The sequence below is a fragment of the Ranitomeya variabilis genome, chromosome 2, assembly GCF_051348905.1.
Source record: "Ranitomeya variabilis isolate aRanVar5 chromosome 2, aRanVar5.hap1, whole genome shotgun sequence".
In the NCBI taxonomy this organism is placed as follows: domain Eukaryota; kingdom Metazoa; phylum Chordata; class Amphibia; order Anura; family Dendrobatidae; genus Ranitomeya; species Ranitomeya variabilis.
This window is the reverse complement of record NC_135233.1, coordinates 172061844-172075011: the sequence shown is the minus strand read 5'-3', so window position 1 is coordinate 172075011 and position 13168 is coordinate 172061844. Positions and strand designations below refer to the sequence as shown.

The 13168-nt window shown below is 45.8% G+C and overlaps 1 protein-coding gene across 28 annotated transcripts in view; it reads right to left on the bottom strand.

Annotated features, from left to right (window-relative positions):
* AFDN (afadin, adherens junction formation factor) overlaps positions 1 to 12110 on the bottom strand; it is a 359169-nt gene extending 347059 nt beyond the window's left edge. For 14 of the 28 annotated variants that reach the window (XM_077283193.1, XM_077283195.1, XM_077283199.1 and 11 more), the window contains exon 1: positions 11591 to 12110. In XM_077283193.1, the coding sequence (XP_077139308.1) occupies positions 11591 to 11692 (102 nt within the window). In that variant the 5' untranslated portion in view covers positions 11693 to 12110. The remainder of the gene's footprint in view (positions 1 to 11590) is intronic. The other 14 variants (XM_077283200.1, XM_077283201.1, XM_077283204.1 and 11 more) reach the window with 2 other exon arrangements.
* Positions 12111 to 13168: the final 1058 nt, after the last annotated feature.

Sequence of the window (13168 nt, the reverse complement as noted above, 5' to 3'; positions counted from 1 at the left end):
TGATTTACTTGGAGTTATATTCTGTTTAAGTGTTCCCTTTATTTTTTGAGCAGTGTATATTCATAATGCAGACAGCTGACAGGTCACTGACACCTCACTGACCTGCCCCCTAGTTTGCATGATGAATACCAGCACATACTGAAGAAAAAAAAAACCTTCTGAAGGCATGTGCTGGCCATGGCACCTGTGCTGCAGCATAATTGCATTGTTACTGTGCGCTTAATCCCCTTTGCTTAATTGAGCACGGAAATATAAAAAAAAAGTCAGTTTGAAAATGGCGCCCGTGCAGTTCCAGCTGTGTATAGAGATCCAATAGCTGCTATTGCGCAGGTGTCGGTGGTGCCATCTTGCTGGAGAAAAAAAAAATGCCGCCATCTTGGAGGACATTTTTTGTTTTCTTCTCAAGCAAGATGGTGGTGCCGAGGCCTGCGCAATAGCAGCTATTGGATCTCTATACACAGCTGGAACTGCACGGGCACCATTTTCAAACTGACTTTTTTTCTTCCCCTCGCTCAATTAAATAAGCAAAACAACAACCATAAGACGGATTTCATCAAACCAGGTATCATTTTATTCAGCATGACGCCGACCTGACACTGTCTGTGGGTTACTGTGCACAATCCTGCTGACAGGTTCCCTTTAAACCCCTGGCTAGTACTATTACGCCCGATGTCAGACTCCCTCCCTAGGATATGGGCTCTGGCGGAGAGCCCACATCTTTCCGGGGACAGGTCAGCTGTTTCGAACATCTGACATGTGCCCACAATAGCCGCAGGTGGAATTGCAGCCAGTTAAATGCTGCTGTCAAACTGACAGTAGCATTTAAATTGCGCTTGCCGCAATCGCGCCGGAAATACGCACACTGGTGACCCCCGTCACGTGATCGCGGGTCACCGGTGTGTTGGCATGACAACCTGAGGTTGTCAGTGCCGGCTTGCTGCGAGTGCCACCCAATGTTCTGCTATATAGAGGCAAACTGATCATCGCCTCTATGTAGCAGAGCCGATCGGGTTGTGGCAGCTTCTAGTCTTCTATGGAGACTATTGAAGCATGCCAAAAGTAAAAAAAAAAATAAAATAAAAAATTAAAAATATGAAAAATATATATTTTTTATATTAAGTTCAAATCACCCCCCTTTCGGCCCATTCAAAATAAAATAATAAATTGAAATATTTTGTATCGGTCAGTTCAGTATCGCTCGATCAATAAATAAAAAGGATTAACTTCATCGCGAAAGTCAAAAAGTCAGAATAACTTTTTTTTTGGTAGCCGCGACATTGCATTAAAATGCAATAATGGGCGATCAAAAGATCATACAGTAGCTGCACCAAAATGGCATAATTAAAAACGTCAGCTCGGCACACAAAAAATAAGCCCTCACCCAACCCGAGATCACGAAAAATGGAGACGCTACATGTATTGGAAAATGGCGCCTTTTTTTATTATTATTTTTTAACAAAATTTGTAAATTATAAACAAGATGCAATGGTATTATATTTCACCAGACTAACATATACTAATACCTAAATTGAATTTAATTTTTATTGAATCATATAAAAAAAAAAATGCACAAAGGCCCAAGGCCTGCAAACACATTGATTTGATACTCTTCGATATACACCACGGCACTATTTTCCTGTTTTTTGGGTTATTTGTTCATGACTGGCTGCACTCCATACCTATACAGGGAATATTAGGGTGCATCTAGAGTTAGCCGTCGGTGAGCAGGGGCGCCATTTTGCATACAAGCTAGGGTGCCAACCTCCGCTGGCAGGAAGGGTTTAAAAGGGTAAGGTAGGGCCATTTAGGGGTATACTGTATATTGAAGAGTATCAAATCAATGTGTTTGCAGGCCTTGGGCCTTTGTGCATTTTTGTCTTTTTTAAATTTTTTAACAAAGTTTGGAATTGTTTTCACCACTTAGATAAAAAAGAACCTACACATGTTTGGTGTCTCTGAACTCGTAATGACCTGGAGAATTATAATGGCAGGTCAGTTATAGCATTTAGTGAACATGGTAAATAAGTCAAACAAAAAAACAAGTGTGAGCTTGCACTTAATTTGCAATTTCAACGCACTTGGAATTTTTTCCCCCATTTTCTAGTACACGACATGATAAAACCAATGGGGTTGTTCAAAATTATAACTTGTCCTGCAAAAAACAAGCACTCACACATCCATATTGATGGAAAGATTAAAAAAGAAAAAAAAAATAGGGGGTTAAGTGGTTAAAGTAACACTGGTCAGATTAGAAAAAATTGGCCCGGTTAATAAAGGGTTAAGACCTGAAGGTCTGTCAATCCAGAAAATTGTTGGAACCGCTAAGGCTGCCGTCACACTAGCAGTATTTGGTCAGTATTTTACATCAGTATTTGTAAGCCAAAATCAGGAGTGGGTGATAAATGCAGAAGTGGTGCATATGTTTCTATTATACTTTTCCTCTAATTGTTCCACTCCTGGTTTTGGCTTACAAATACTGATGTAAAATACTGACCAAATACTGATAGTGTGACGGCAGCCTAAGGCATCCCTCAAATGCAGACATAAAAATCAGTCACTATGATAAAATTGGGTCTTATGAGGACCGCTCTAGGAAAGGAAGAGAAAGAATGACGTCTATCGCAGTTGTTGACAGCACCTCAAATGACCACCCTCAAGTGATGCGCGCACACACCCCAAGTAGACATCTCAACATCAACTGTCCAGAGGCGACTTCAAACAGAGGACCTTTATTGTCGAATTGATGCAAAAATAAAAAAAAGTCACTGCTGAGGAAGCAAGAAACAGATTTGTTTAGGCTGGACATCAGACCAGTGAAAATCTGTACTGTGGTCTGAGAAGTCAAAGTGTGAGAAATTTTTTTTATATACCGTCCACAATGTTTTTGTGATAAGCAGAAAAGGGGAGCGAGTGGTTTCTACAGGTGTGGTGCCTACATGGAGCAAGGATGGGGATGTTTCATTCCAAATTCAAGGCACTCTTAAATCCATCATGATTATTACACCATTCTGCAACAAAATGACATCCCATCTGGCCTTCAGCGTGACCATCATTTGTAATAGGAAAATGACCTAAAACACATCTCCAAAGTATGTAGTGGCTATGTATCCAAGAAGAAGGATGGTGTGCTGCATTAGATGGCATAGCTTCCACCACCACCTCACCTCCTCCCAGGTGAGACATTTTGGGATGAGTATGACGGCACAGTGACTAAGGAGCCAACAAGTGCTCTGCCCTTCTGAGAACACCAGTGCAGGTGCCTACCAGATGAACGCAGCCGAGAATGCCACAGGTGTGTATTGTTGTCAGAATTGCACTAGTGTATACTGCAACTCTGGCCGCAAAGGCTGTTGGGCAGCCAAAGTGATGCGACACGGCTACATTGCAGTGCAATACAGGAGAATGGGAGCCCGAGAATACTTCAACAATCAAGTCACAAAATGTCGCAGTTTGGTTTTGAAACACCCTTGTTACAATTAGAGAACCTCCTCAGGGGGTGGCAATCAAACCTCATTCACTTGTATTGCGCTATGTTGCAGCAACACATAGTGGGCTTCACAAGCACAGACATGTCACCATGTAGCCCCAACCTAAAGGGGGGCACTTCAAGGAATCAGACAGCGTAGATTGATCACGTGTTTCTTTACTTCATGATTTTCTTCAGGATTCTGCTGCCTTCAGGTCGAATCTACAATGTGCACATCCAATAAAAACCATTGTATGAACAAGTGTCTAAACTTTAGATTGGTACAGTATTTATCCTTATAGCTGGGTGCATCCTCTTGCCATAAAAAAAAAAAAAAAAAAGAAACTTTGTCCAGTGTAAACCACGCTCTGGAGACGCACACACAACATTCTTATGGAGAGAAAGCTCATCTCACATTCATAAAATCCTGAACTAATAATTAAAGGCTTGTCGGAATGACATGTTCCTCTTATGGCATGAAAACAAGGCGCTCATACACCCTCTCCACTGACTAATCAGCTGCTCACAGAACAAGTCATACGGAAAGTGCGGCATTTACACACCTCCGAAACTTCAACACCCCTTATGAATCAACAATACATTAAAAAGGAAGAGGAAAAATGCAAACAAACTATTTTGCCAAAGGTGATATTAACTTGTATGATGTTGACCAATTAAATATCTTTACACTTTTTACAGTCAATCTAACAGATACTTAATACAAATTAAACTAACTTTGTAAACATTTAGGGAAAGTTACTGGTAATGCAGGAATCCTACAGGGATCGCCAACTACTGCACACCCATAATAAATAGCTCTAATGTGCAGCATAAATCATCCGAAAAAATAATATGGAGAGAACGTATAAAATAAATTAATTGCATGTATTTATTTAATATAGAACCAACAGCATTCCTGAAGCGTGGATAACCCCTTTGAAGGCATTTTTATTTTTATTACCGTAATTATATAACCAGTTTTTAAAAAGCAACATTCACTGTTTAAAACCTTTCTTTTTTTTTTTCTAAAGCCATGGGGGGGCTACTATTTTTATTTGACGGTATCCAAGTGTCTGAGTGACACTTACACGCTTCACAAATACGGCAACCCAAGGCTATGCGAGACTGCGGTCAGGGTCTGACCCCATCTCCTATACTGTAGCTGCCTCAACCGTTAACTAGAGATGAGCGAATTTGATCAGTCCCTGCTTATGCAGCAAGCTATAGCACTTACTAGTGATGAACCAGTGTCCTCGTTACTCGAGTTTTCCAAGCATGCTCGGGTGTTCTCAGAGTATCTTGGGCGTGCTCGTAGATTATGTTTGAGTCTTCGCAGCTGCTAGACAACCTGAATACATGCAGGGATTCCCTAACAAAACAGTCAATCCCTGCACGTGTTCAGGTTGTCTAACAGACGCAAATCATGCAGCTGTGGGGACACGTCACAAACAATCTACGAGCACGCTCAAGATACTCAGGGAACACCCAAGAATGCTTGGAAAACTCAAGTAACGAGCACACTCACTCATAACTAATGAGGAGCGATAAATCAGCCTCCTACTTCCCCCTTTAATCATACCAGTGTTGGTCTAAATTCTAAAAGTACCTGTCTGAAAACCAAGTTTCATTAGCACTGTGATCACAGGCCACGTCCAGGACAGCTGTCACTGCGCGGTGGAAAGCACGCTCACAGCAGTGTAACCAACATCCCAGCCTGTGCACAGAGAACAGGGAGGAGAGAGAAGCCCTCCTGTCCTCCCTGCTGACACCACCAGCCTCCACTACTCCCAGTGTCTAATCTGCAACCAGTGAATCGAAAACCCTGCCCGAGTAGATGGCAGGCACCACTCGAAGCCATGGAGCTCAGTGTGTAGTGAAAATATGTATTTGTAGGCGATGTATGACTGGCAGTAAATTAGCATCTGTTCTTAGGCTGCAGCTCTTCACAAAGGTCATAACTAGTGATGAGCGAGTTTACTCCCTGCTCGGGTTTTCCTGAGCACGCTCGGGTGGTCTCCAAGTATTTGTAACTGCTCGGTGATTTAGTTTTTGTTGACGCAGCTGCATGATTTACGGCTGCTAGCCAGCCTGAGTACAGGGGGGGGGGGGGGTTGCCTGGTTGCTAGGGAATTCCAACATGTATTTAAGCTGTCTATCAGCCTTAAATCATGCAGCTGAGGCAAGGAAAACTAAATCTCTGAGCAGTTACAAATACTCGGAGATCACCCGAGGGCTCTCAGGAAAACCCGAGCAACGAGTACACTCGCTCATCACTAGTCATAACCTATGTTATCTTGAGCAAAGGTAGATTTCCTGGTAGCAGGGTCTCAGACCCCAGGGTGCCTTCCTGAGAACACACAGAATTGGAACCATTTCACACCTCTGATGACTTTGAAGGGAGACACCAAATGGAACCTAGTTGCAGCCTGACAATTTCTAGTTAGTATGAGAAAGAAAGGTCATGACAAAGAGCATTTAGAAGAAATAATGTATTCATTGGAAAGTAGCCATGGTCCAGTCACAAACCAGGAATTAGAATATTAACACGAGAGGCTGGTCTAGAAATCTGATCTCTAGGCTGAGCCTATAACTTGGGCCCTACAAAAAAAAATAAAAAATTGTTCACAGATTGAGGGCAGCCGAGCTTATATGATCCATTTCATATCCCCCCTCAGGGAACAGAATACCAGACTGCAAAGTTTAGATATGGTATTTCTGTAAGTTTCTCCTTTTTATTTCATAACTGTTCGCATATTTGTATTTCAGTTCTTATTCCCAGATTTTATGCCCTTTTATTGTAAGCACTGTACCTTTTCTATTAAAGCTAAAAACTTAAATAAGTTTGAACCTTGTATACTCTAAAAGAACACAACCCTAGAGTGTGTGATCCTGCCGATTGGCAGACAGTAGTAGTATTTAAGGGAATCAGCATATATGAAGCAGGGTGCGATTTATGCTCCCATTACAGCGTAGGACAGAGGTAGAATGCTGGATGGAGTGAGAGGAGATAAATTAACCCTTGCAGGCGCAACCCCTAGTCACGTGTTGAGAAGTGGGTTCGTGACACAGCGATTGGTGAATAATAGACTTAAAGGGAACCTGTCACCCCCAAAATCGAAGGTGAGCCAAGCCCACCAGCATCAGGGGCTTATCTACTGCATTCCAGAATGCTGTAGATAAGCCCCCGATGTAACCTGAAGGATGAGAAAAAGAGGTTAGATTATACTCACCTGGGCGGGCGGTCCGATCCGAAGGGTGTCGGTCCGGGGCCTCCCATCTTCTTACGATGACGTCCTCTTCTGGTCTTCACGCTGCGGCTCCTGCGCAGGCGCACTTTGTCTGCCCTGTTGAGGGCAGAGCAAAGTACTGCAGTGCGCAGGCGTGGGCCTCTCTGACCTTTCCCAGTACCTGTGCACTGCAGTACTTTGCTCTGCCCTCAACAAGACAGACAAAGTGCGCCTGCGCCGTATTCCAGAATGCTGTAGGTAAGCCCCTGATGCCGGTGGGCTTAGCTCACCTTCGATTTTGGGGGTGACAGGTTCCCTTTAAGAAGAAGTGGAGGATACTCTGGATGGATTTAGAACAGAGTAAATCACAGGTTGTTTTTTAAACTGCGCCAGGGGAAAAGAGTTTTCTGAAACTGAAAAAAAAAAAAGCTTTTTAAAAAAGGGGTTATCCACCACTAGAACAACCCTTTTTCGCTCTGAAAGTTTGCCCTGATAAATAAAAAGGGAAAACTTGTGGAAGGGATGCAGGATCAGCCCGTCTTAATAAACAATGTCCAGACCTCAGGTGGAACGGGAATAATAATAAAAAAAAAAAAAGCTTTTACTGTAGCAGCTGATGATGATTATGATAACAGCTCTCCACAGTTAGGCCTCTTTCACACTTCTGTCTTTCTTTTTCTGCCACAATGTGTAGTTTTGTGAAAAAACATACAGATCCAGCAAATGTTTCTGCTGGATTCTGTTTTTTCTCATAGACTTGTATTAGTGACGGATGGCTTTCCGTTTCATCCGTCGTGCACTGGTCCGTCGTAAAATCGCTGTCCGTCGGGCGGAGACAACGCACATAGAAACGTTTTTTCTGTACGTCGGAAAATCGCCCAGCGACGGATCCTGCACTGCCCGTCGTTGGCTATAATGGAAGCCTATGGGCGCAGGATCCGTCGCTGACCGTCAAAAGCAGAAATTCAGCGACGGGTCCCGTCTTTTGAAACTGAGCATGCGAGGAAGAATTTCCAGTCAGGGAAATTCTCTCTCTTTTTTTTTTTTTTTACTATTGATGCTGCCTATGCAGCATCAATAGTAAAAGATATAATACTAAGAATAAAAAATTGTGATATTCTTACCTACCGGTGCCCCCCGCAGCCTTCACGATGCTCGTGATGCTCCCGGCAGGACCCGTTCCCAGTGATGCCTTGCGAGACAATGACCTGTGATGACGTAGCGGTCTCGCGAGACCGCTACATCATCACAGGTCATTGTCCCGCAAGGCATTACTTGGAACGGGACCTACCGGCAGCATCGCGAAGGGCCCCGAAAGGTAAGAATATCACGATTTTTTATGGTTTTTATTATTTTTAACATGGGTTGTGTTGTGTATGCATTGTCTCAGCGAAAAAATGCGGCGAAGACGCATACACAACGTCGGCACATAGCCAATTCTGGCAACAACTGCCTCAACGGGTCTGTAAAAAAAACGGACCCAGTGCACCTGATTTTTACAATCTGCACAGGATCCGTCTTTTCAACATTTTAACAGATTGTAAAAAAACAGAAGTGTGAAAGAGGCCTTATTCAGTACAGTCAGCCAACAGCCCCTCATGGTGTGAAGACCCAGGCTCTTTTCCAGCAATGTATAGCAGCTCTCCTCATTCAGGCTAAATATAGCACTAAAACTTCTCCTTTCAGCCTGGACATTGGCATCCATGGCACCTCAGGCCCACAGAAAAGCGCTGCTGGCCACTAAGGATTGTATCAAGACATCCCTCTTATCCCCAACCATAATCCGGCAGTAGGGCACTTCTGGAACCGCACAAGACACTACGTCCCATGAGGCTGCAGTTTTCGCTTGAGTCTTGACAGTGACCACAGTCAGGGCACTGGGCTGACCGCCGTGATCTCCAGCACCACTCAATGCCAGGGTTGCTCCTCCTGGGCTCAATAGTTTTCCTGCAGTAGATTCTACCCACCAACAGAGTCGGCACTTGCAATCCTGGGGCTCACATGAAGTTATGTCATATGAACCCTGCGCCCAATCAGCTCTGGTGTCAATGCCCCCAACTGCAGACAAAGGCAACATCAAGAGCAAGTCAGAGCAGCTGCAGCCTTGGCTCCTCATTACGCAAGAAGATGGGGACAGTGACGCGAGGGCTGACTGGGCGGCAGGCTCATGTGACATAACCTCACGTGAGTCCCGGGACCGCAAGTGCCGATACCACTGTAGCAGCGCCAGCATCGGAGGGGAGTATAAACATTTTTATTTTAACAGGGCTAGACATGAGACAACCCCTTTAAGACAATATACAGCTCTGGCAAATATTAAAAGACCACGGCAAAATGTTCAGCTTGTCTGATTTTTCTCCTTATAGGTATATTTTTGAGTAAAACGTAAATTGTTCATTTATTCTATAAACTTCTGACATGTCTCCAAAATTCAAAGCAATAAATGTTGTCCTTTTTTTTCTGAAAAGGAGAAATGGTCAAAATAAAAAAAAATTAAAAAAACAACAGTGCCTTCAGACGTCAAATAATGCAAAGAAAACAAGTTCATAATCATTTAGAAACAACAATACTAATGTTTAACTCAGGAAGAGTTCAGAAATCAATATTTTGTGGAATAACCATGATTTTTAATCACAGCTTTCATGCGTCTTGGCATCCTTTCCATCAGTCTTTCACACTGCTCCTGGTGCAAAAACTTAAAGGGCCACTGTCACCCCCCCCAGCCGTTATAAACTAAAAGAGCCACCTTGTGCAGCAGTAATGCTGCAGTCTAACAAGGTGGCTCTTTTAGTTTTTGATTAATTTATTACCTCAATAAAGCGTTTTAAAAATTGGCCACACATACCAGATATTGTACCAGGAGGCGGTCCTAAGCGTCCTGTATGAATCCCCCAACTGCCGTCACTCTTCTCTTCAGGGCTGATGGTACCCGCCCCCTTCGCGTTGTTGCTTCTTAAATCCGGCGCCTGCGCTGTGCGTGCCTGCCTGGGGCCTGCGCAGTGTTCTTTGTCAGTCACATCTCAGATGCCGGGTGCCTGACTGCGCCCTGTTACTGAAACCCCGCCCCGCACTGTTATTCATTATGCACAGTGCGGGGCTGGGGTTCCTGGGAAGGCGGGGGAGCGTCAGAGATGGGAGAGCGTCCGAGATGGGGGAGCGCCTGAACAGCGCAGTGCGCATGCCCAGGAATGCCAGCCCCGCACTGTGCATAATGAATAACACAGTGCGGGGCGGGGATTCAGTAACAGGGCGGCCGCACTGCCCGCACAGGCGCAGTCAGGCACCCGGCATCTGAGATGTGACTGACAAAGAACACTGCGCAGGCCCCAGGCAGGCACGCACAGCGCAGGCGCCGGATTTAAGAAGCAACAACGCGAAGTGGGCGGGTACCATCGGCCCTGAAGAGAAGAGTGACGGCAGTTGGGGGATTCATACAGGACGCTTCGGACCACCTCCTGGTACAATATCTGGTATGTGTGGCCAATTTTTAAAACGCTTTATTGAGGTAATAAATGAATCAAAAACTAAAAGAGCCACCTTGTTAGACTGCAGCATTACTGCTGCACAAGGTGGCTCTTTTAGTTTATAACGGCTGGAGGGGGTGACAGTGGCCCTTTAAGCAGTTCGTCTTTGTTTGATGGCTTGTGACTATCCATCATCCTCTTGATTACATTCCAGAGGTTTTCAATGGAGTTCAGGTCTGGAGATTGGGCTGCCCATGAAAGGGCTTTGATGTGGTGGTCTCAATTTTTGCCAGAGCTGTATTTTAACAGTGGAAATTCAAGTTCTAACAGAAGTCATCCTAGCATAGCTTGTTTTTCAGCACAAAGACATTTCCCACTCAGTGGTGAAGTATTGTGAATGAGCTGCATTCTCCAACCTGTGCCCCGAGGAACCTGAAGATCAACCATTTGTCTGAATCAGGATTCCAGCTGTATGGTGAAGCCCTCCTGCAAGTGCCAGGCCCGAGAATAGCACTCCTGCTTATCCCGTCCCCACTTAGTGCCAGGCACCAGAGAGCACCCCACTCCTACTCATCCCCTGCCCCCACCTCCTAGTGCCAGGCACCAGAGAGCACCCCACTCCTGCTCATCCCCTGCCCACACCTGCTAGTGCCAGGCACCAGAGAGCACCCCATTCCTGCTCATCCCCTGCCCACACCTGCTAGTGCCAGGCACCAGAGAGCACCCCACTCCTACTCATCCCCTGCCCCCACCTCCTAGTGCCAGGCACCAGAGAGCACCCCACTCCTGCTCATCCCCTGCCCCCACCTCCTAGTGCCAGGCACCAGAGAGCACCCCATTCCTGCTCATCCCCTGCCCACACCTGCTAGTGCCAGGCACCAGAGAGCAAGCCATTCCTGCTCATCCCCTGCCCACACCTGGTAGTGCCAGGCACCAGAGAGCACCCCACTCCTGCTCATCCCCTGCCCCCACCTCCTAGTGCCAGGCACCAGAGAGCACCCCACTCCTGCTCATCCCCTGCCCCCACCTCCTAGTGCCAGGCACCAGAGAGCACCCCACTCCTGCTCATCCCCTGCCCACACCTGCTAGTGCCAGGCACCAGAGAGCACCCCACTCCTGCTCATCCCCTGCCCACACCTGCTACTGCCAGGCACCAGAGAGCACCCCACTCCTGCTCATCCCCTGCCCACACCTGCTACTGCCAGGCACCAGAGAGCACCCCACTCCTGCTCATCCCCTGCCCACACCTCCCACTGCCAGGCACCAGAGAGCACCCCACTCCTGCTCAGCTGTAGCCAAGAGGGGGACGGCCCTGTCCAGGAGCTGTCAGAGCAGACGCGCATGGCCTCCACCAAACCCTGGCCACTGGCTCCCTAAGGTGCGGCCTGTGCACTCGCATTCCCCTCTGCAGCCTCCCTAGGGACGGCGCTCACCTCGGTGGGCTGGCTGATCTCGAACAGGTCCAGCCGGTTGGCGTTCCAGTGGTTAATGATGTCGGCCAGCTTGCGGCGCTCTTCCTCCCGGGTGCCCGTCATGTCTGCACACCCGCTCTTCCCTGTAGGATCGTCACGCGGTGGGAAGAGGAAAGAATGCGAATGTCACCGAGGTTAGGGCGATCCCTGTGCTCCGCCGTCCTTGGGAATCCGTCCGTACAGTATCCAGCGCCGTGTGCGCCCAGCAGTGCTCAGCAGCCACACGCGAGCCCCATTACCGCCTGCCCATAACGCAGCAGAGACGGGAGGGATGAACGCTCCACAGACAATAGGCTGCTCCCAGCCCGACCCGCTTCAGGCCGCTGCGCTTCCTTATCGCCTGGTATCCCTCCTCCCAGTCCTGAGCCGTGGCGTCACGTCCTGCGCTGTATCCCGGCGCCGCTCCCACTCCCGTCCTGCTGCGAGTGCCTGTGTGCGCCTGCCTGCACGTGAACGTGTGTATGGAGTTGTGTGTCTCTGCCTATGTGCTGTGTGTATATCTGCATTTATCCGTGTCTGTGTGTGCGCCTGCCAGCACGTGTGTCTGTGTGTGTGTCTCTGCCTATGTTCAGTGCATGTATCTGTTTGTGTATATGTGCATGTATCTTATGTTATGTATGTATGTGTCTGCGCGTGAGTATCTGTGTCTGCCTATGCGCATTTATGTGTCTCTGCCTCCAAGTGTGTGTGTGTGTGTGTGTGTGTGTGTGTGTGTGTGTGTGTGTGTGTGTGTGTGTGTATATATATATACACACACACACAAAAGATATATATCCTTGTAGATTGTGAGCCCTCGTGGGCAGGGTCCTCTCTCCTCCTGTACCAGTTGTGACTTGTATTGTTCAAGATTATTGTACTTGTTTTTATTATGTATACCCGTCCTCACATGTAAAGCGCCATGGAATAAATGGCGCTATAACAATAAATAATAATAATATCTTGGTACCGTGTTAGCCAGTGGATAGAAAAATATTTAGAATTGAGAGTCCTCAGTGGTTGATACCTTTTAATGGCTAACTGAAAAGATGTATTAAACACAGTCTTAGGGGAAAAGATTTTTTTGCAAAACGTCAAAAACTGTAATAAATACACACTACTACTTAAATACGGAGTAGAAAGACGAAACAGCAGAAATAATTAAAATGTTTATAAGTTTATTGAAAGATAATTAAAAACATGTAAAATACCAAAAAATAAGCTATAAGAACCACACATGACAGAGCACACAAACAGGGACTTCTGAACAAATCAATCTACATGTACCAAGCCAGGTAGGCTTAAAGAATTAATGCCTTATGAAAAGCATATTTATGAGTAGATAAATATGATTAACTATGCTGCCAATTATATATAACACTTAATTATATGTGCAAAGAATGCTACATAAAGTGCCAATGAATAAATATCCATTAATTATATATACAAAAAATAAATAAATAAATAATAAATGTGAGCTTGTAGATGGCCTAAAGTGTCCTAGTGTAAATTGCATGTATATATAACTAGTTAATCATAAAGTGCTGGATACTCAGTGCAAGC